Genomic DNA, 21,519 nt, shown 5'->3' with positions numbered 1-21,519 from the left:
TATGATCGTCTTGTAAGTTGATACAAATGGGATGTCAACTGGGAGTCTACATTAGGTAGCGACCACTTTCCAGTGAGTACGATAATTAATGACTGTTAAAACAGACAAAAAGATTTCAAGATGGTTCTTTAACGAAGCTAACTGGTAAAAATGAATCCTTATGTTTTCATCCAGCCCTTGTCTAGTTAATTTTTGGAAATCAGTCTTCTGCACTGTCTGAAGTTTTACACTGTGAGCTTCAGTCAAACTTCTCCGTTGTCTCCGGAGTCGCCCCACAGCTGGACTTGCCACATGTCAAACAGCGAATGCTCATTTCCATCATCAATTGCCCAGAGTGCCGTCTTATTAAGGTGGAAAGACCCAGCTCACCTTCACATTCACACTGGATAAAGGATATTATATTTTGTATGGACTTAGAAAAGACATAATTTACTTTCTGAAGTTCTGAAAATGGATTCTATAAAGCCTGGCACCTTTTCCTATTTATGAGAAATCTTTGACTATTGTCTCCAAGTAACACTTCCCTCGTCCATTCTTTCCCCTTTTTTATATACATATATTTTAATTGTATTTTATTTCTTTTTTCATATTTGTGCATAATATATTTTGTCAGGGTTGTCTCCAATGACTATTTGTGGTATCTTTTTTTCTACCTTGTGCAAATGTTATTTCCATTACCTCAGTTTAGTTTTGTGTGGTTGTCTGCAATCTGTGGATTTGTTTGTGGGTTAGAATCTGCTAAAAATGTTACTATATTCTGTACCATATTTATCAATATATGGCTGATAATCAATTCAATCTGGAGAGACTTGCACAGAGAAAAGCAGCAATTGGAGAGTTTTATTTGACCTGAAAGTCAAATAAAAGTAGGTTTCTTAGGTGCCCGGCAGAAAACGGGGAATCGCCATCAGCTTGAATACAGCGCTTGTGGCGAGGATTAAGGTCTTATTACCCCACTGCCCATAAACTAGCAGTGGAGGACAAAGGAGGGAGGGTGTAGACTGGGTGGATTTGGGTAGGAGCATGGCTGGGAAGCAGTTGGATCCATGGATGAAGAGCCTCATGAAGGGATTCTTGATCTGTGACTGGATGAGGTGGAGATGAGCAAACCTCTCCAGACAGGTGAGGATTCAGAGAGTCTCCCATCTTGAATTTGCACCAATGTCTTCATTAAAAAGACATTTGAAAGAAAATTTTCAAATAAACTGAGAAAACCAGCCACGTTAAAATGCAACATATAAGGAATCAGGTAGCAGAACATATTTTAAATGTTGTAAAGAAGTAAAAGGTGAGAAAAAAAGGTCTTCCTTGGTGGAATGACTAACGTACTAGAGCACTTAAAGAACCAAACAAGACATTTAAAATATTATGCATTGACAACTGAAAACCATATTGAATGTAAAAGGAAAAGAGCAGTGAAAACTATTAAGGATGCAAAAAAGAATATAGAATATTGTTAATCAGAATCAGTGATAAGGAGTTGAGAAGCAGAAATATGGCAACAAAGGGTGGAATGAAGATAAATTGTCATCAAATACAAAAGTCAGTGTTGAAAATATTGAAACAGAAGAGAAGAAATAATCATGATATTAAGGGTAGGCCATACTTCTAATCTAAATGGCACTTTATGTTTAACTGAGAGGAAAAAATAATGATAAATGTTAATGATGTGGAGGGAAAGAAAATGTAGAACATTTATTGATGGATTGTGAAAGTTATGAGCCTGAAATGGAACGATTGAGAAAAACAGAAGAACAGGACAGGAATGACGTCTTAAGGAGTATTGGGAAGTGAAGATTATATTTACACATTAAGGAAAGCACTATTTATTTGTCTTCATACGACAAAATAAAAAGTTTAATACAGAGTATAGAACACTCACGTGCAGTAGGTGGCGGTATGCACCTTGAAGTTGTTTGTGATCCGCCATAATAGGGCAGAAGAAGAAGAAGAAAGAAAGAAAGAAAGAAAGAAAGAAAGAAAGAAAGAAAAAGAAGGAGAAGAAGAAAAATAGAACTGCCATAACACCTGAAAGGGTTCATGCTATAGACCTTACAGTGGTGTTGGAATTAAAGGATTTATTATTTGACATCACAACCAGACCCACTGAGGCTCTTCCGTACGTCGCGTGGAAACGTAAGTCTGGGCTCAATAATCAGTGAGTAATCCAAATAACTTCCACGATCGCTAGCATTGTGATGGGAGGGAATATTTATTTGACCGCGGTGATTTGTTGCTTTTAAAAACATAAAACCACGAGAAGTCATTTTCATTGCCATTTATGATTATGCCAACAGCTTCTGCCTCGCTATGCAACATGTTAGTACCGACGGATCGGACCCACAGACACAGGTTAGCTACTAGAGCTAAGGTGTTGTAAAGCCTTGACTGTTGAAAGGCTGCTGGCAGCGCTGGCTAATGTTGTGTGCAGTGATTGACGTCGGATATTTCACGGTTTGTCTTGTTGGAACATCATCTTCCAGTGTTTCGTTTTATGAATAAAAGTTTGAAACCTCGAGCCACTTACCATTAACATGAATTTTCCCAATTTTTTAAATAACATTTAAGTAAAAACACACCGAATTTAATCTGGACAGGAGCGGATATCCCAAGCTTATAAAACAATGTCATTAAGGAAAAGAGGGAATAAAGAAGCCTTTAGATCGTCGATAAATAAATAAATAAAAATAAAAGGGATAAACAAAAACTAAGTGTCACCATGTTAGCATCAAGGACCAGAATGAAATGAACCTTCACAGAAGTAATGTTTCCTGGCAGGAAATTAAGAATAAAACCTTTTGTGGGAATCAGAGAAAGTCTGATTGCAAATTAAAATGCTGCACATTTTAGACTTCAACTTGTAAAACAATTTTCATCGTATACATTTTCAGTAAAATACAGTGCAGTTTCTGGTTTTCTGTAACTTCCAAGGGGCTGCAAAAATGTTTATCCGAGCAACAGCTGTTGGAGTGCTCTGACAGTCATTTAATTTTTTTTAATTTTTTTTATTCAATATCAGAGTGATCAGTCTGTTATCCAATGAATATTATTTATGTGCTGGCTTCAGCATACCAAAAGTATGAGTATGTATTTTTATAAAGGTAAGAGTAGAGTAGTATGCATTTGACCTTTGTGAAGTGTCTTTGTAATGAGCATCATTTATCTGTCTGTTGTCTCTTTAGGTGATGACTCTCTTCTCTCCCAGTCCTTGAAATCTGCAGCACAACTCGTGTGAGCTGACCGCACCAACAACCTCTTTACAAGTACTAAGATGAACATTTAATTTTTTTCAAAGAGCGAAATGATCGTCACAGTCTTTTAGTGGAAACTGATGAGGAATGCTGGAAAATCATGGAAGATTAAATGCAACTAATCGATTTTCTTTTTTTCTTGTAAATTTGATCTTTTAAATCCTAATTAAATTAAAAAAAAATTTTTAAGCAACTTTCCTTTGGGGATCAATAGTCTATTCTGATTCCGATTGGGTTAGCAGCGCCTGAGACAGCCAATCTCAAAGGATGACCAGCCTGTTCAGGCGGAGCAACAGCAACAAAGGCTCTGAAAGCAGTGGAGGTAGAGATGGTGGCGGCACTACTAGTGGGCAGCTCAACAACAGCAGGCCGAACCGGCCAGTCAGGCACCTGGAGTTCAATCAGGCCATGGAAGACTTCAAGACCATGTTTCCCTCCATGGACTACGAGGTGATTGAGTGTGTTCTGCGTTCCAACAAAGGAGCTGTGGACGCCACTATCGACCAGCTACTTCAAATGAGCATTGAAGGACATCACTCAGATGATACCTCGGACTCAGATGACAGCATCCCGGCAGAGGTCAGTAAAATGTTTTCTGAGGTCTAAATCTCCCTAATCCAACCAACACGAAGGCAAATATATGTTATGCTGGGATAACTGGAATAACTTTCTTGTCCCAGTTTTGCTTTAAAAGTTGTGATAGTTTGCGTGTGACTGCATTGCCAAGACACTCAGATTTATATAATGTTGATCTAAATGGAGTTTCTCACTGGTAGTTCAGATCTACACCCTCCGACGGCGGCAGAATTTTAGTTTATCTGATGTCCTGCGAAGGCACCAAATTAATTTATCAGCTGGAGTAAAGGGACGAATGAGGTCTTTGGTTTTGAAATGAATAAAATGACATCATCTGCATATGCTAAAGGTTTGTAAGGAATGCCTTGATGTGTTATTGGTAATATATCAGACCTCAGACGTTTATGGGCAGTTACAGGTTCTTATTTATGATTTCATGAATGGTTTGGATTCATTTGAACAGCATCATAGCTCCAGCATGCAGCTTTTACAGAAATGTTTTTTTAATGTTAAAACTTTCACCATGTTGTGATGGTATTGTATGACAGATAATCTGTAAAAAATAAAATAAAATAAAATCGCATCGCTCCCAGTCAAAACATCTAGAAACAGGAAAAATACCTTAGCACTGTCAATCATACCCATACCATACTATAATCATATTTGTGTATGTGCTGCTAAAGGGATGAACAGAAGTAGATCGCAGAAAAGTGGAAATAAAAGCAGTGTCCTTAATTGCATTGTTTATTTGTTTGATAAAAATACATTTTTAAGATTAGAAAGTTGGCCTTGTACTTGTTTTTCAGATTCTGGAGCAGACCCAGGAACCCGACAGCTCAGATGAAGAACCACCTCCAGTTTACTCTCCACCAAAATCCAACATGTACTCTGACTGGAAGCACCCAGAGACACACAAAGTGTCTCCTCCACAGTAAGAACTTGAGACTGCTTCTGCACCTTTGTAGAATACACTTTAAAACTGGGATCAATATCTGTTCTACAAAACACAGGGGCTCCATATACAAAAACATATTTGCACTGATGTGGAAGAAGGCCAAATAAAAAAACAAAATTCACTGAGAAAATTATATTTTTTGTACTTTCTTTTTTATTTACTACTTGTATTTCAATAGATTTGTAAAAAAGAAATCTGGAAACCTTACAGACTATAAAACAAATAACTAGAAATTCAAAGACCCCCCACCTTCTTGAATCTAACAAAATTGGTGTCAAATGTTGTGAAGTAATAATTTTTGTTTGTGCTGCTATAATTTTAAAGACATTACTAAAATAGTTTCCAGAGGTCATTCAAAGCAAAACCAGCGCAAACGACAATTATTGCTTGACAAACCAGCACAAATGTAGCTGAACTGATTGGCACCAAATGTGTTAGTTTGTAACTGTGAGCAGCTGTGGTTGATCTCTGATGACCTCTGGAAACTTTTTTTTATTAGTATATTACTGCACATACCAGCACAATCCTAACACAAACATTGACACCAATTTTGTTAGATTTGGATTAAAAGGGAGAAGTTTGGTTGACCTCTTGACCTTTAAACTTTCATTAATAACTTCAGATAGTTTGATCAGGACCTGCTGTTGAGTTCGGCAAACAGATGGCTCTCTGTCGTCATGCGTCTACATCAGTGGGAAGTGATTTTGGCACTTTGCATGAATGAATGAATGAATTTATTGTCACTATGCTGCCTGGCAGTGAGCATCGGTTTGTCAATGACAACCTTGGGGAATCTTTAGTTCAAAGATTCCTTCAGCAGAATTCAGAATAAGCCACTATCTAGTATACAAATACTAATTTGTTCTAAGTTCTGTTGGTGTTTTTATTATGAACGACACTGGAGAAATGGTGTGGATGTAAATTTTGGGTATGTTGCCTTTGTCTGTACATGAATGTGTCTGGGCTCAGAGGTTGTGCAGGGTAAACGGTGCAGGGATGAACTGAAAGAGTCTAGCATCATGAAGTGACACATGTACAGATGACCTCCAGTTACAAAAAAGGTTTAGAGACCATTTAAAGCAAATTGGAAAGGTTAAAGCTCCACACTTTCTCCAGCTGTTGAAGATAACTATTCTTTCCCCTTGACCACCAAGCTAAATTGCTGGGGTACTGTTGTCCTGCCGGAGTTGATTCTTAAGAAATGGAATTACATCATTTTAACACTTCTGCTCATTTAGCATTGAATTTTAAATTTTTTTTTTTTTGGTTGAGACAGTCATGGCAACCTGCTGCAAAGCAAGCAGTCCATAAGCTCAGCGAGGCTCAGGAATAGAAAGTAAAGAAGTCTTTATCCAAAAACCACCCCCAAAAGTTCAGAGTGATTTATGAAATCCTCCTTAAAAGATTATTATCAGCGAGTCTGGCAGCCTCGAAGACATTTACTTTGCAATTCACAACCTGAACTTTGTCAAGTTTTAATTGCAACATATAAGAGGATGAGCCGATGATGTATGCTAATGATTTGTTGGTGGGCTATCTTAGATCGGAGACCCATGTGCCAGCAGACGACCAGCAAGTTCGAATCTACAGGAACTGGAACCCCCCGCTGCTCGGAAACCTTCCAGAGGACTTTTTGAGGATTTGGCCTCGACAATTAAACAGTGTGGAGGTACTTTATTATTTTGTTCAGAAATTACTTAAAAACAATTAAAACTTTTGATGTATGAAAAAATGTTTTGCAAAAGTGATGTATAATGTTTTCTGTTCTTTTGTTTTGGGCATTTTTACCTTTTTTGCTTGTACGCATTTTTTCTCCTGAAATACACATTAAATGAACATTTTTAGCTACATTTTAATGACTTTACTTTAAAGTGGATATATCATGCTTTTAAGTCCTTCATTTTCACATGTGAATGACTTACTTATAGTCTATATAAAGTAAAACTTCTTGGACGAGAAAAAAATGGGCAGATTCCCAAAAGTGATTAGCCAGAAGTCATGACCTTGTTTAGCAAATGAAAAACGTTATGACGAATGGAGAAAATTGAAAAGACTGAAAGATATAACCCAAAAAGAATATAAAGATATCTACACAGCATAGGGAGAGAATAAATTACATTTTCTGCACTACTAGACACTCAAAGTACACAAAGAAATTTATTTAAAAAGTGAATTTTGCATGATATGTCCTCTTTAAAGTCTTACTGCGCTTTGAACCAATGTAGTTATATTGCTGATGTAGTTGTAAATGTATTGTAGCTTAGTAGCTACAATACATCCATTGAAGAGTGGATTTAGAAGTTTCTCTAAAATTGTACTATTTTCATGTGTCCTGGGTGACCTAAAATCAATACACATGGTAGTAAACATTTCTCAAAATAATGGTTTTAATTTTAGTCGGTAACAGTGTATTTGACGGGGTGTGTATAAGACTGAAACAACACTGTCATTAACACCATATAGCACCCAGGGGTGATAGTAGGGGGGTACGGTAGGGTACTGCATACCCCTAAAAGATTTAGTGGGGCTACGCAGTACCTGCAAGAGAGAGGAGCGGCTGTCTGCTGTAAAGAATCAAAATCATTGGGTTCACTGTGCAGCCGTGAGTTCACCCACTAATCAGCCGTGACTGATTAGTTTTTCAAGAACAATCTAAAACATGTCATATTCAGTTAATAAATAGCTTTTTTCCCATTTCATATTGTTTCTGAACTGTTCGTGCTTTACTATAGCAGGGCTGCAACACGTCGATCGCAGAAGGTTTTGAGTCGATCTCGGCATTAGGTGACAAACTGAACACCGTTAGGACGCTGAGACCAGCAGGTCCTCCTCTGACTCCTTATCAAAACATTCGTAACTTTATTAAAGAACAACAATAACAAAATCAAAAAAAGTGTTCAAATGAATGACCCAACAAAAATAATAATCTCAGTAATTATTGCTTCAACAAGGTGTTTCGCAATTCTGTGCATTCCATTACCAAAATAACGAGCAGAGCAGGAGTTTAAAATTAACTAATCAACCACCGCTGTGTTCAGGAAGCACTTATTAATGATCGCAAAATAAATATCAAGCCTGAAAACCTGATATTGTAACGGACTGAATGTTTTTAATGTAACCTGTGCTTGGCTTGTGGAANGTTTGTTGTGTTCCACAAATCCTTGAGTTTTATGGAACAGTCTGGGATTGAAGAACACATGGTACATGAGAGAAACACTACATGGAATCAATGTTTTTTTTAATGCTATGTAATTTGGAGCTGCCATAACATTTCACTAAAATCAGTTTGTGGTAATGATGTCAAACCATCCAAGAACTCCTGTAGTCAGTGATGTAGTGAACAATCATTTCCAAACTGAGTTCTCTTATATGAATATGAATATCAGACCAGGCTAGATGCAGTTTTGCTGGCCGTGGCGTTATACATTCAGGTCTGATACTCAACTGTCACCCAAAATTAATGTTGTACCATAAAAATCAGGTTGTTGGGACATTATGTGAACTTATACAAATGTTAGATTTAGATGTATGTTGTGACACCAGTTGAAACGTTGTTGAAACAAACACAACAAAGACGGGAAGCGTAGTCGGTTACCATATCCATGTTTGATATTCTGAAGAAGCCATATTTCACAGAATTGTTCCTGTTGTATCATTCCAGCTGGTGATGTGGCATTAAGTCTGTTACTGCAGAATTAACCTGCTCTTGATTGCTTACAAAATCAAAAAGGCAGTTTAGGCAGCTGAGTAGTGGTGCGATAAATGCAGCATAAAGTTCCAAAGAGGAGGGTTTAGTAGGACTCGCTGAAATATTATTTCAGTTTGCAGAGGAGCAAAACTCCCAATTTGGATGGTGGCATGGATCCAGCTTCTGTGACAGATACTGACGTGCTTGAACTTATCCAACTGAAGAACGTCAAACTAAAAAGGAAAATGTAATTGCTGTATTATTTAAGCCAGTAAGAACAACTGCTCTGTCACTTTAACAAAACAATCAACACATTCTTCCCAGTGAAAAATAATTTTTCTCAGATAAGCACTTACAGTAGTAAATTATTTAGTATACATGGTGTCAATGTGCTTTGTTTTGAATACAATCACGTTAAAAGAATTGAAACTGATTTTCTGCCTGTAAGGAAGTTTTGTTTTTACTTAAGAGGCAGAATGGGTTTGGTCATGGACTTGTTTTTCCAATTGACATGTTAGAGCTAATTGTTCTGCTACAATTCTCATATTTTACTGGGTTTTTTTGTTTGTTTTTTATGCCAATTCATAACCTTAAGCTTGCCCAAGTAAAATTTAAGGAGACGGAAATCCCAGTCATTGGATCAGGTTAGACATGCACACCCTGTTGAGAAACTTCTCCATTCAGTCAGAACATTTCTCAGTTGCTTGTGTTTTTGTCCCACAATGTCTGAAATTACCAGTTGAGTAATTGATTCAATAGCCCTTAAGAATTTAAATTGAGTTTTGTCCATTTCTCTGTAAATAAGATTTGTAATTAGTTTTCTGTGACACTGGAAATTTAAATTTGTTTGTGTGGTGGGCGCAGGTGGGTTTGAGTCGTTCTGCCCTTCCCTCATTCACCATTTTCAAAGAGTGGATTTCACAACTACACAAGCTTCGATTTGATCATTTAAGTGGGTGTCAAACAGCTATACATGAAAGCATTTAGATAACATGTACATATTTAATTGTACAGTTCTAAAAGGGAAAAATAAAGATATGAAGTGTTTAAGGTACTTTATCTTTTTTTTAATGGTGGTGGGATTATTGGAATGTGTTTTCATATTGGTGCTGCAGTAGTAAGTGGTTTACTGACGGGGCATTTTGCCAGCAATGTAATGGGATTATTTTTGAAAGTCTGCCGTTACCCGTTAAGACTCACTTAAACTCTGCTTAGAAATAGTCATATTAAATAATGTTGATGAAAGTTCATTTATTTCAGAAACTCACTTCACTAAGACGCATGCATAATAGAGTTTAAACAGGTATTTGTGGTTTTAAGACTTTAGTCATAAAGTCATAATTTTTAAGAAATGATCTAGACAGCTACAAGAGATACTTCCTGTCTAAAATCAGAAACGGTAGAATAAAGCTGAAGGCTAAAAGAAAAAAAAATGTCATAGAAAAGAAGCTCAAGGCTGAAATAGTGGGGGGGGAATGAAGGCTGAATTAATAGACAAAAGGTTAAGTCATACATGGTAGCAAAAAAAATTGAAGGCTGAAATGGAAGAAAAAGGGTTCCAGCATAACAGAAGGCTGAAATATTAAATCAGAAACAGAAGAATGCTGAAGTGTGCTTTTCACACTTTTTAGGCAGAATTTATCCTTAGAGAAAAAATACTTTCCAGCCCAGCCCCTCAGCCTCAGCATGAGAAAAGAACCAAACTTCATTCCTGCCTTTCTGGGGGGGAGGGAGTTTTTTTTTTTTAGAATTTGTCCATGGGGGTTGTTAACTTTATGAACCGGTAACTGACTCAGCTGCCACTTTAGAAGGACCATCATACCAAAATATTAGCTAGACATGTATGCTTTCAAAAAATGTGGTTAGGCTTTGCCACTCTGAAATGGACCAAAAAATTGTCTGGCCCTTGGACTGATGTATAGTTGCATGCTAGCAGAAGTGCAGAAAGCCCGGTCCCAATACTCTCACTTCACCCTTGTTCTGCTCATGTGTCCTTCAAATCCTCGTTCAGGTTGAAGGCTTTGAGTGCGAAGTGTTTGAAATGGGACCCAAAAGGGGCAGAGTGAAAGACTGATGTGAAGAATTGGGACTCGCTGCACTCAAATCCTTCAGCATGTGAAGGACGAAAGGGCAGAACAAGGGTGAAAGTTCAAGTATTAGGACCGGGGCCTTGACTCTCGACGGCGAGACGCCCATGATGGTCTTTGGGTAAGTAGGAAGACAGACCACAATGGTATTATATCTGAAGAAAGGATGGATTAGTCATTAGTTTGCCTTAACAGGGGACAAGGTACAAGAGTAAATGTACATAAAGGTACAGTTTCATGTGTTGGTGTTACATTAATATATGATCGTCTTGTAAGTTGATACAAATGGGATGTCAACTGGGAGTCTACATTAGGTAGCGACCACTTTCCAGTGAGTACGATAATTAATGACTGTTAAAACAGACAAAAAGATTTCAAGATGGTTCTTTAACGAAGCTAACTGGTAAAAATGAATCCTTATGTTTTCATCCAGCCCTTGTCTAGTTAATTTTTGGAAATCAGTCTTCTGCACTGTCTGAAGTTTTACACTGTGAGCTTCAGTCAAACTTCTCCGTTGTCTCCGGAGTCGCCCCACAGCTGGACTTGCCACATGTCAAACAGCGAATGCTCATTTCCATCATCAATTGCCCAGAGTGCCGTCTTATTAAGGTGGAAAGACCCAGCTCACCTTCACATTCACACTGGATAAAGGATATTATATTTTGTATGGACTTAGAAAAGACATAATTTACTTTCTGAAGTTCTGAAAATGGATTCTATAAAGCCTGGCACCTTTTCCTATTTATGAGAAATCTTTGACTATTGTCTCCAAGTAACACTTCCCTCGTCCATTCTTTCCCCTTTTTTATATACATATATTTTAATTGTATTTTATTTCTTTTTTCATATTTGTGCATAATATATTTTGTCAGGGTTGTCTCCAATGACTATTTGTGGTATCTTTTTTTCTACCTTGTGCAAATGTTATTTCCATTACCTCAGTTTAGTTTTGTGTGGTTGTCTGCAATCTGTGGATTTGTTTGTGGGTTAGAATCTGCTAAAAATGTTACTATATTCTGTACCATATTTATCAATATATGGCTGATAATCAATTCAATCTGGAGAGACTTGCACAGAGAAAAGCAGCAATTGGAGAGTTTTATTTGACCTGAAAGTCAAATAAAAGTAGGTTTCTTAGGTGCCCGGCAGAAAACGGGGAATCGCCATCAGCTTGAATACAGCGCTTGTGGCGAGGATTAAGGTCTTATTACCCCACTGCCCATAAACTAGCAGTGGAGGACAAAGGAGGGAGGGTGTAGACTGGGTGGATTTGGGTAGGAGCATGGCTGGGAAGCAGTTGGATCCATGGATGAAGAGCCTCATGAAGGGATTCTTGATCTGTGACTGGATGAGGTGGAGATGAGCAAACCTCTCCAGACAGGTGAGGATTCAGAGAGTCTCCCATCTTGAATTTGCACCAATGTCTTCATTAAAAAGACATTTGAAAGAAAATTTTCAAATAAACTGAGAAAACCAGCCACGTTAAAATGCAACATATAAGGAATCAGGTAGCAGAACATATTTTAAATGTTGTAAAGAAGTAAAAGGTGAGAAAAAAAGGTCTTCCTTGGTGGAATGACTAACGTACTAGAGCACTTAAAGAACCAAACAAGACATTTAAAATATTATGCATTGACAACTGAAAACCATATTGAATGTAAAAGGAAAAGAGCAGTGAAAACTATTAAGGATGCAAAAAAGAATATAGAATATTGTTAATCAGAATCAGTGATAAGGAGTTGAGAAGCAGAAATATGGCAACAAAGGGTGGAATGAAGATAAATTGTCATCAAATACAAAAGTCAGTGTTGAAAATATTGAAACAGAAGAGAAGAAATAATCATGATATTAAGGGTAGGCCATACTTCTAATCTAAATGGCACTTTATGTTTAACTGAGAGGAAAAAATAATGATAAATGTTAATGATGTGGAGGGAAAGAAAATGTAGAACATTTATTGATGGATTGTGAAAGTTATGAGCCTGAAATGGAACGATTGAGAAAAACAGAAGAACAGGACAGGAATGACGTCTTAAGGAGTATTGGGAAGTGAAGATTATATTTACACATTAAGGAAAGCACTATTTATTTGTCTTCATACGACAAAATAAAAAGTTTAATACAGAGTATAGAACACTCACGTGCAGTAGGTGGCGGTATGCACCTTGAAGTTGTTTGTGATCCGCCATAATAGGGCAGAAGAAGAAGAAGAAAGAAAGAAAGAAAGAAAGAAAGAAAGAAAGAAAGAAAAAGAAGGAGAAGAAGAAAAATAGAACTGCCATAACACCTGAAAGGGTTCATGCTATAGACCTTACAGTGGTGTTGGAATTAAAGGATTTATTATTTGACATCACAACCAGACCCACTGAGGCTCTTCCGTACGTCGCGTGGAAACGTAAGTCTGGGCTCAATAATCAGTGAGTAATCCAAATAACTTCCACGATCGCTAGCATTGTGATGGGAGGGAATATTTATTTGACCGCGGTGATTTGTTGCTTTTAAAAACATAAAACCACGAGAAGTCATTTTCATTGCCATTTATGATTATGCCAACAGCTTCTGCCTCGCTATGCAACATGTTAGTACCGACGGATCGGACCCACAGACACAGGTTAGCTACTAGAGCTAAGGTGTTGTAAAGCCTTGACTGTTGAAAGGCTGCTGGCAGCGCTGGCTAATGTTGTGTGCAGTGATTGACGTCGGATATTTCACGGTTTGTCTTGTTGGAACATCATCTTCCAGTGTTTCGTTTTATGAATAAAAGTTTGAAACCTCGAGCCACTTACCATTAACATGAATTTTCCCAATTTTTTAAATAACATTTAAGTAAAAACACACCGAATTTAATCTGGACAGGAGCGGATATCCCAAGCTTATAAAACAATGTCATTAAGGAAAAGAGGGAATAAAGAAGCCTTTAGATCGTCGATAAATAAATAAATAAAAATAAAAGGGATAAACAAAAACTAAGTGTCACCATGTTAGCATCAAGGACCAGAATGAAATGAACCTTCACAGAAGTAATGTTTCCTGGCAGGAAATTAAGAATAAAACCTTTTGTGGGAATCAGAGAAAGTCTGATTGCAAATTAAAATGCTGCACATTTTAGACTTCAACTTGTAAAACAATTTTCATCGTATACATTTTCAGTAAAATACAGTGCAGTTTCTGGTTTTCTGTAACTTCCAAGGGGCTGCAAAAATGTTTATCCGAGCAACAGCTGTTGGAGTGCTCTGACAGTCATTTAATTTTTTTTAATTTTTTTTATTCAATATCAGAGTGATCAGTCTGTTATCCAATGAATATTATTTATGTGCTGGCTTCAGCATACCAAAAGTATGAGTATGTATTTTTATAAAGGTAAGAGTAGAGTAGTATGCATTTGACCTTTGTGAAGTGTCTTTGTAATGAGCATCATTTATCTGTCTGTTGTCTCTTTAGGTGATGACTCTCTTCTCTCCCAGTCCTTGAAATCTGCAGCACAACTCGTGTGAGCTGACCGCACCAACAACCTCTTTACAAGTACTAAGATGAACATTTAATTTTTTTCAAAGAGCGAAATGATCGTCACAGTCTTTTAGTGGAAACTGATGAGGAATGCTGGAAAATCATGGAAGATTAAATGCAACTAATCGATTTTCTTTTTTTCTTGTAAATTTGATCTTTTAAATCCTAATTAAATTAAAAAAAAATTTTTAAGCAACTTTCCTTTGGGGATCAATAGTCTATTCTGATTCCGATTGGGTTAGCAGCGCCTGAGACAGCCAATCTCAAAGGATGACCAGCCTGTTCAGGCGGAGCAACAGCAACAAAGGCTCTGAAAGCAGTGGAGGTAGAGATGGTGGCGGCACTACTAGTGGGCAGCTCAACAACAGCAGGCCGAACCGGCCAGTCAGGCACCTGGAGTTCAATCAGGCCATGGAAGACTTCAAGACCATGTTTCCCTCCATGGACTACGAGGTGATTGAGTGTGTTCTGCGTTCCAACAAAGGAGCTGTGGACGCCACTATCGACCAGCTACTTCAAATGAGCATTGAAGGACATCACTCAGATGATACCTCGGACTCAGATGACAGCATCCCGGCAGAGGTCAGTAAAATGTTTTCTGAGGTCTAAATCTCCCTAATCCAACCAACACGAAGGCAAATATATGTTATGCTGGGATAACTGGAATAACTTTCTTGTCCCAGTTTTGCTTTAAAAGTTGTGATAGTTTGCGTGTGACTGCATTGCCAAGACACTCAGATTTATATAATGTTGATCTAAATGGAGTTTCTCACTGGTAGTTCAGATCTACACCCTCCGACGGCGGCAGAATTTTAGTTTATCTGATGTCCTGCGAAGGCACCAAATTAATTTATCAGCTGGAGTAAAGGGACGAATGAGGTCTTTGGTTTTGAAATGAATAAAATGACATCATCTGCATATGCTAAAGGTTTGTAAGGAATGCCTTGATGTGTTATTGGTAATATATCAGACCTCAGACGTTTATGGGCAGTTACAGGTTCTTATTTATGATTTCATGAATGGTTTGGATTCATTTGAACAGCATCATAGCTCCAGCATGCAGCTTTTACAGAAATGTTTTTTTAATGTTAAAACTTTCACCATGTTGTGATGGTATTGTATGACAGATAATCTGTAAAAAATAAAATAAAATAAAATCGCATCGCTCCCAGTCAAAACATCTAGAAACAGGAAAAATACCTTAGCACTGTCAATCATACCCATACCATACTATAATCATATTTGTGTATGTGCTGCTAAAGGGATGAACAGAAGTAGATCGCAGAAAAGTGGAAATAAAAGCAGTGTCCTTAATTGCATTGTTTATTTGTTTGATAAAAATACATTTTTAAGATTAGAAAGTTGGCCTTGTACTTGTTTTTCAGATTCTGGAGCAGACCCAGGAACCCGACAGCTCAGATGAAGAACCACCTCCAGTTTACTCTCCACCAAAATCCAACATGTACTCTGACTGGAAGCACCCAGAGACACACAAAGTGTCTCCTCCACAGTAAGAACTTGAGACTGCTTCTGCACCTTTGTAGAATACACTTTAAAACTGGGATCAATATCTGTTCTACAAAACACAGGGGCTCCATATACAAAAACATATTTGCACTGATGTGGAAGAAGGCCAAATAAAAAAACAAAATTCACTGAGAAAATTATATTTTTTGTACTTTCTTTTTTATTTACTACTTGTATTTCAATAGATTTGTAAAAAAGAAATCTGGAAACCTTACAGACTATAAAACAAATAACTAGAAATTCAAAGACCCCCCACCTTCTTGAATCTAACAAAATTGGTGTCAAATGTTGTGAAGTAATAATTTTTGTTTGTGCTGCTATAATTTTAAAGACATTACTAAAATAGTTTCCAGAGGTCATTCAAAGCAAAACCAGCGCAAACGACAATTATTGCTTGACAAACCAGCACAAATGTAGCTGAACTGATTGGCACCAAATGTGTTAGTTTGTAACTGTGAGCAGCTGTGGTTGATCTCTGATGACCTCTGGAAACTTTTTTTTATTAGTATATTACTGCACATACCAGCACAATCCTAACACAAACATTGACACCAATTTTGTTAGATTTGGATTAAAAGGGAGAAGTTTGGTTGACCTCTTGACCTTTAAACTTTCATTAATAACTTCAGATAGTTTGATCAGGACCTGCTGTTGAGTTCGGCAAACAGATGGCTCTCTGTCGTCATGCGTCTACATCAGTGGGAAGTGATTTTGGCACTTTGCATGAATGAATGAATGAATTTATTGTCACTATGCTGCCTGGCAGTGAGCATCGGTTTGTCAATGACAACCTTGGGGAATCTTTAGTTCAAAGATTCCTTCAGCAGAATTCAGAATAAGCCACTATCTAGTATACAAATACTAATTTGTTCTAAGTTCTGTTGGTGTTTTTATTATGAACGACACTGGAGAAATGGTGTGGATGTAAATTTTGGGTATGTTGCCTTTGTCTGTACATGAATGTGTCTGGGCTCAGAGGTTGTGCAGGGTAAACGGTGCAGGGATGAACTGAAAGAGTCTAGCATCATGAAGTGACACATGTACAGATGACCTCCAGTTACAAAAAAGGTTTAGAGACCATTTAAAGCAAATTGGAAAGGTTAAAGCTCCACACTTTCTCCAGCTGTTGAAGATAACTATTCTTTCCCCTTGACCACCAAGCTAAATTGCTGGGGTACTGTTGTCCTGCCGGAGTTGATTCTTAAGAAATGGAATTACATCATTTTAACACTTCTGCTCATTTAGCATTGAATTTTAAATTTTTTTTTTTTTGGTTGAGACAGTCATGGCAACCTGCTGCAAAGCAAGCAGTCCATAAGCTCAGCGAGGCTCAGGAATAGAAAGTAAAGAAGTCTTTATCCAAAAACCACCCCCAAAAGTTCAGAGTGATTTATGAAATCCTCCTTAAAAGATTATTATCAGCGAGTCTGGCAGCCTCGAAGACATTTACTTTGCAATTCACAACCTGAACTTTGTCAAGTTTTAATTGCAACATATAAGAGGATGAGCCGATGATGTATGCTAATGATTTGTTGGTGGGCTATCTTAGATCGGAGACCCATGTGCCAGCAGACGACCAGCAAGTTCGAATCTACAGGAACTGGAACCCCCCGCTGCTCGGAAACCTTCCAGAGGACTTTTTGAGGATTTGGCCTCGACAATTAAACAGTGTGGAGGTACTTTATTATTTTGTTCAGAAATTACTTAAAAACAATTAAAACTTTTGATGTATGAAAAAATGTTTTGCAAAAGTGATGTATAATGTTTTCTGTTCTTTTGTTTTGGGCATTTTTACCTTTTTTGCTTGTACGCATTTTTTCTCCTGAAATACACATTAAATGAACATTTTTAGCTACATTTTAATGACTTTACTTTAAAGTGGATATATCATGCTTTTAAGTCCTTCATTTTCACATGTGAATGACTTACTTATAGTCTATATAAAGTAAAACTTCTTGGACGAGAAAAAAATGGGCAGATTCCCAAAAGTGATTAGCCAGAAGTCATGACCTTGTTTAGCAAATGAAAAACGTTATGACGAATGGAGAAAATTGAAAAGACTGAAAGATATAACCCAAAAAGAATATAAAGATATCTACACAGCATAGGGAGAGAATAAATTACATTTTCTGCACTACTAGACACTCAAAGTACACAAAGAAATTTATTTAAAAAGTGAATTTTGCATGATATGTCCTCTTTAAAGTCTTACTGCGCTTTGAACCAATGTAGTTATATTGCTGATGTAGTTGTAAATGTATTGTAGCTTAGTAGCTACAATACATCCATTGAAGAGTGGATTTAGAAGTTTCTCTAAAATTGTACTATTTTCATGTGTCCTGGGTGACCTAAAATCAATACACATGGTAGTAAACATTTCTCAAAATAATGGTTTTAATTTTAGTCGGTAACAGTGTATTTGACGGGGTGTGTATAAGACTGAAACAACACTGTCATTAACACCATATAGCACCCAGGGGTGATAGTAGGGGGGTACGGTAGGGTACTGCATACCCCTAAAAGATTTAGTGGGGCTACGCAGTACCTGCAAGAGAGAGGAGCGGCTGTCTGCTGTAAAAAACAAAAATCATTGGGTTCACTGTGCAGCCGTGAGTTCACCCACTAATCAGCCGTGACTGATTAGTTTTTCAAGAACAATCTAAAACATGTCATATTCAGTTAATAAATAGCTTTTTTCCCATTTCATATTGTTTCTGAACTGTTCGTGCTTTACTATAGCAGGGCTGCAACACGTCGATCGCAGAAGGTTTTGAGTCGATCTCGGCATTAGGTGACAAACTGAACACCGTTAGGACGCTGAGACCAGCAGGTCCTCCTCTGACTCCTTATCAAAACATTCGTAACTTTATTAAAGAACAACAATAACAAAATCAAAAAAAGTGTTCAAATGAATGACCCAACAAAAATAATAATCTCAGTAATTATTGCTTCAACAAGGTGTTTCGCAATTCTGTGCATTCCATTACCAAAATAACGAGCAGAGCAGGAGTTTAAAATTAACTAATCAACCACCGCTGTGTTCAGGAAGCACTTATTAATGATCGCAAAATAAATATCAAGCCTGAAAACCTGATATTGTAACGGACTGAATGTTTTTAATGTAACCTGTGCTTGGCTTGTGGAACGCAGGCAGTTGCCGTGGCAATGGGTGTGCTTGAATGACAAAGAGACAGAGAGTAAAAAGGTCCCAGTGGTTTAGAGTTGATCACCTGTTCAGGTTGTTTTACCTTTGTTTACCTTTGCTGTGGCTCATCACAGCCGCTGTAGTTTCTGAACGTTCAATAAACGACAAACTTGGACTAATTACCTCGTTCTTTGTGAGTATAGTCATTTACAACAAACATCAAACACAGTAAATATGTTTCATTAAGTATTTAACAAACAAATGGCTTCTACCGCGATAATTATGTGAAATTAAATTGTCTAATTTAAAAAAAAAAGTTTTATTGCTCTCTGGCATCTTGCTTTGAGCTCAGAGTCTGAGCTCTGTCAAACATTTTTTTTGCCTCTTATTTAGTGGAAATATTGATGTTGATGAGACTTAATGATAATCTTTTTCAACCTTTATAGCTCCACTGTTGAAAATGAGGCTCTAACATTCACAAATGACAGTGAAATAAAATCCAATCCAACATCTGGTTTGAGGTGATTCCTCTGGAACCTGTTGGAGGAAAAACATCCCAACTTCAGAAGATGAGCTTTAACCTAACAGAGCTCTGTGGTTCCTCCTGTCAGGGTGAGGAGGAGCCATGTTGGGAAGGTGAAGCTGCAGGATCTTCAGAACAAACAGGTCATGATGCTGGGCTACTGATTATCCCTCTGTCTGGACACAGGTTCAATAGAACCAGTTTAAAAGCTAAAATGAATGGTTATATGCCAGACATGGAAAACTGGTATCCACTCCATGCCAAGATGTTCAGAGTTTAGGTCTCATGGCATCTCAAGGTGTCAACATTGCAGCCAGTGGGCTGAGGGAGGAAATACAGCTTTATTTTGTATCAATTCAATACCTAGTACCCTCAAGAATTTAAAACTACTTTCACCCCTGATGACACCTGTTATGAAGGAGTCTGAAATGTTTACGACTGCTGGCATGAAGTGTCATTCGGTCAATAATGACTTTTAATGTAAAGTTGCACTAAAAGTTGCATTAAATGTCTATTAAAAGTGTCAACTTAGCATTTTTCGGTAAAAATGCTAAGTGAGGTTTACTGTGTTTTCTCCTTTTGCACAAGCCTGGTTGAAAATTGATATATGTTGTCTGTGGTTCTTTTATGTAGGTTGAGAAAATACCTATCATCTTGATTCTATTAAAACTTGCATTGAAAGGCCAATAAAAGTGTCAACTTTGCATTAAAAGTGTCATTATTTACTGAATGACACTTCATGACAACAGTCAAACACTCATGAAGACTCATTCATGTTCATAAAGACTCTTATGTTATATGATGTTTATGACAGTGTTGTGCCAGTCACCTCGTCAAATAAAGTGTTACCTTTTAGTCTCACTGAACTCTTTTCTTTTTGGGAAACGTTGCTAAGATTGCTCTGTCCTTCAAACTGAACTGGTATTGCTGACACATTATACCTGATGAACTTGTCTTTATTTCAGCAGTACTCGCAAAGCAGTCCATCTCAGCCCTCCTCGACCTCCGCAGTGTCTGTGTCCTCAACAAGTCAAAGGACGGCTCAGGCTGTTTCTGTGTTTGGAGCTACTTTGACTGCTGAGGGTCCTAATATGATAACGGGATTACAAGAGAACACACTTATGCAGTATTTGGAAGACGAGCGCATAGCCCTGTTTCTGCAGAATGAGGAGTTTTTGAAAGAGCTGAAGCGTAACCATGAGTTCCTCATTGCCTTAGAGAGAGGTATCACTTACTGTTTACGATCGAGAAAATCTTCCTTAAATGTCTGTTCAACTTTATTTGGAAGTTGAATCAATATATATTGAAATATCATATGAGGGTATTCAGTACATTAATTGTCTCATCTCTGTCTCTCTTTATTTTAGATGGGTTGAAGTATGGATCAAAGTCCAGCCATTTATCAAGCCTGGACACTTCCACAGGTAGCGGTCAGTCAGTGCACAGATGACTTGTGTACTTGAACAGGAACGAACCAAAGTTGTTCATTCCTGGTTCTATAAATTCTCATGTATTACCACTAATACAAAGTTTTGTACAAACATCCTACTGTGAACAAATGTGAACTATTTCACATGTATGTTTGTAGTTTCACATTGCAGTATGGGTCCTTTGTGTGCAGGGGAGAGGTACTTGGCAGATTCGCAGGACCCTCCCTCAGATGACGCACTATTCAGAGACAAACTCAAGCACATGGGTAAATGTAAGTTTGACTTACGACTGTTGAACAACTGTGTTTGCCGTGGAAGCATTTGTTTGTGTTTATGATATCTACCTTTTACAACTTCAGCAACAAGAAAGAAGCTCTTTGAAATTGCCAGAACATTTTCTGAAAGGACGAAGAGGAGAAAGTCTAAAAGAAAGACTCTCACCCATTTATATCCTTCCTGTGACATCACATGGTCATTATATAAAGTTGGTGGTTTTATTCTATGGTGGGAATCTGAGAGAAACATAGATTTATTAAAGTGTCACTGACATGATGTGGGAGCAATGCTTAAATTATCAGTAAAGTTTATGTTGCATCATTCACTTAATTATTTTTTTAGAAATAAAATGCTGATTGAAAGCAGACATGTTTCAAAATGTTTTTAAACTTAGCCCTGTGATGAGCTAGCTGGACGACTCTTTTACAGGACGTGATGCAACGAGGGTAATATCTAGTGTGCCGCCATGTTAGCAGGCTGTTTGATTTTCTTAATTACGCCAGTGAACACATAAGTCTGTTCTTCCCAAAAGATCAAAATCTTTAAGATCAATG

The 21,519-nt window shown here is 37.5% G+C and overlaps 2 protein-coding genes and 1 long non-coding RNA gene across 14 annotated transcripts in view; 2 read left to right on the top strand and 1 right to left on the bottom strand.

Moving 5' to 3' along the window:
* Positions 1–1,980: 1,980 nt before the first annotated feature.
* LOC103152798 (CUE domain-containing protein 1-like) lies at positions 1,981–6,514 on the top strand. 4 transcript variants are annotated; one of them, XM_016661422.1, is made up of 5 exons: positions 1,981–2,136; positions 2,298–2,352; positions 3,183–3,830; positions 4,634–4,758; positions 6,325–6,514. In XM_016661422.1, exons 3-5 carry the CDS (start codon positions 3,519–3,521, stop codon positions 6,491–6,493), a joined length of 606 nt encoding a protein of 201 aa, XP_016516908.1. In that variant the 5' UTR covers positions 1,981–2,136; positions 2,298–2,352; positions 3,183–3,518; the 3' UTR covers positions 6,494–6,514. The 4 variants fall into 4 exon arrangements, with proteins under 4 accessions (XP_016516908.1, XP_016516907.1, XP_016516909.1 ...); XM_016661421.1 differs by lacking the exon at positions 2,298–2,352; XM_016661423.1 differs by lacking the exon at positions 2,298–2,352 and having other exon boundaries at positions 1,981–2,158.
* Positions 6,515–11,262: 4,748 nt separating this feature from the next.
* On the bottom strand, positions 11,263–18,165 carry LOC107833106 (uncharacterized). The gene is made up of 3 exons (XR_001658814.1): positions 18,065–18,165; positions 16,436–16,438; positions 11,263–11,273 (listed from the first exon to the last, which is right to left on the bottom strand). It is a non-coding gene; the product is annotated as an uncharacterized LOC107833106 (long non-coding RNA).
* The window catches only part of cuedc1b (CUE domain containing 1b), an 11,801-nt gene continuing 3,053 nt past the window's right edge, over positions 12,772–21,519 (top strand). The window contains exons 1-9 of one of the 9 annotated variants that reach the window (XM_016661415.1): positions 12,773–12,952; positions 13,114–13,168; positions 13,999–14,646; positions 15,450–15,574; positions 17,141–17,267; positions 20,225–20,483; positions 20,627–20,683; positions 20,848–20,961; positions 21,049–21,136. In XM_016661415.1, coding sequence (XP_016516901.1) covers positions 14,335–14,646; positions 15,450–15,574; positions 17,141–17,267; positions 20,225–20,483; positions 20,627–20,683; positions 20,848–20,961; positions 21,049–21,136 — 1,082 coding nt within the window. In that variant the 5' untranslated portion in view covers positions 12,773–12,952; positions 13,114–13,168; positions 13,999–14,334. The other 8 variants (XM_016661419.1, XM_016661418.1, XM_016661414.1 and 5 more) reach the window with 8 other exon arrangements.

This window comes from Poecilia formosa, unplaced genomic scaffold (genome assembly GCF_000485575.1).
Source record: "Poecilia formosa unplaced genomic scaffold, Poecilia_formosa-5.1.2 Scaffold328, whole genome shotgun sequence".
Lineage (NCBI taxonomy): Eukaryota > Metazoa > Chordata > Actinopteri > Cyprinodontiformes > Poeciliidae > Poecilia > Poecilia formosa.
The sequence above is the reverse complement of the archived record's forward strand: the minus strand, read 5'-3'. Positions and strand labels throughout refer to the sequence as shown.

Coding starts and splice junctions, on each gene's coding strand:
- LOC103152798 (XM_016661421.1), top strand. CDS start 3,519: ATGACCAGCCTGTTCAGGCGGAGCAACAGCAACAAAGGCTCTGAAAGC. Junction 3,831..4,633: donor ATGACAGCATCCCGGCAGAG/GTCAGTAAAATG, acceptor CTTGTTTTTCAG/ATTCTGGAGCAGACCCAGGA. Junction 4,759..6,324: donor CACAAAGTGTCTCCTCCACA/GTAAGAACTTGA, acceptor GGGCTATCTTAG/ATCGGAGACCCATGTGCCAG.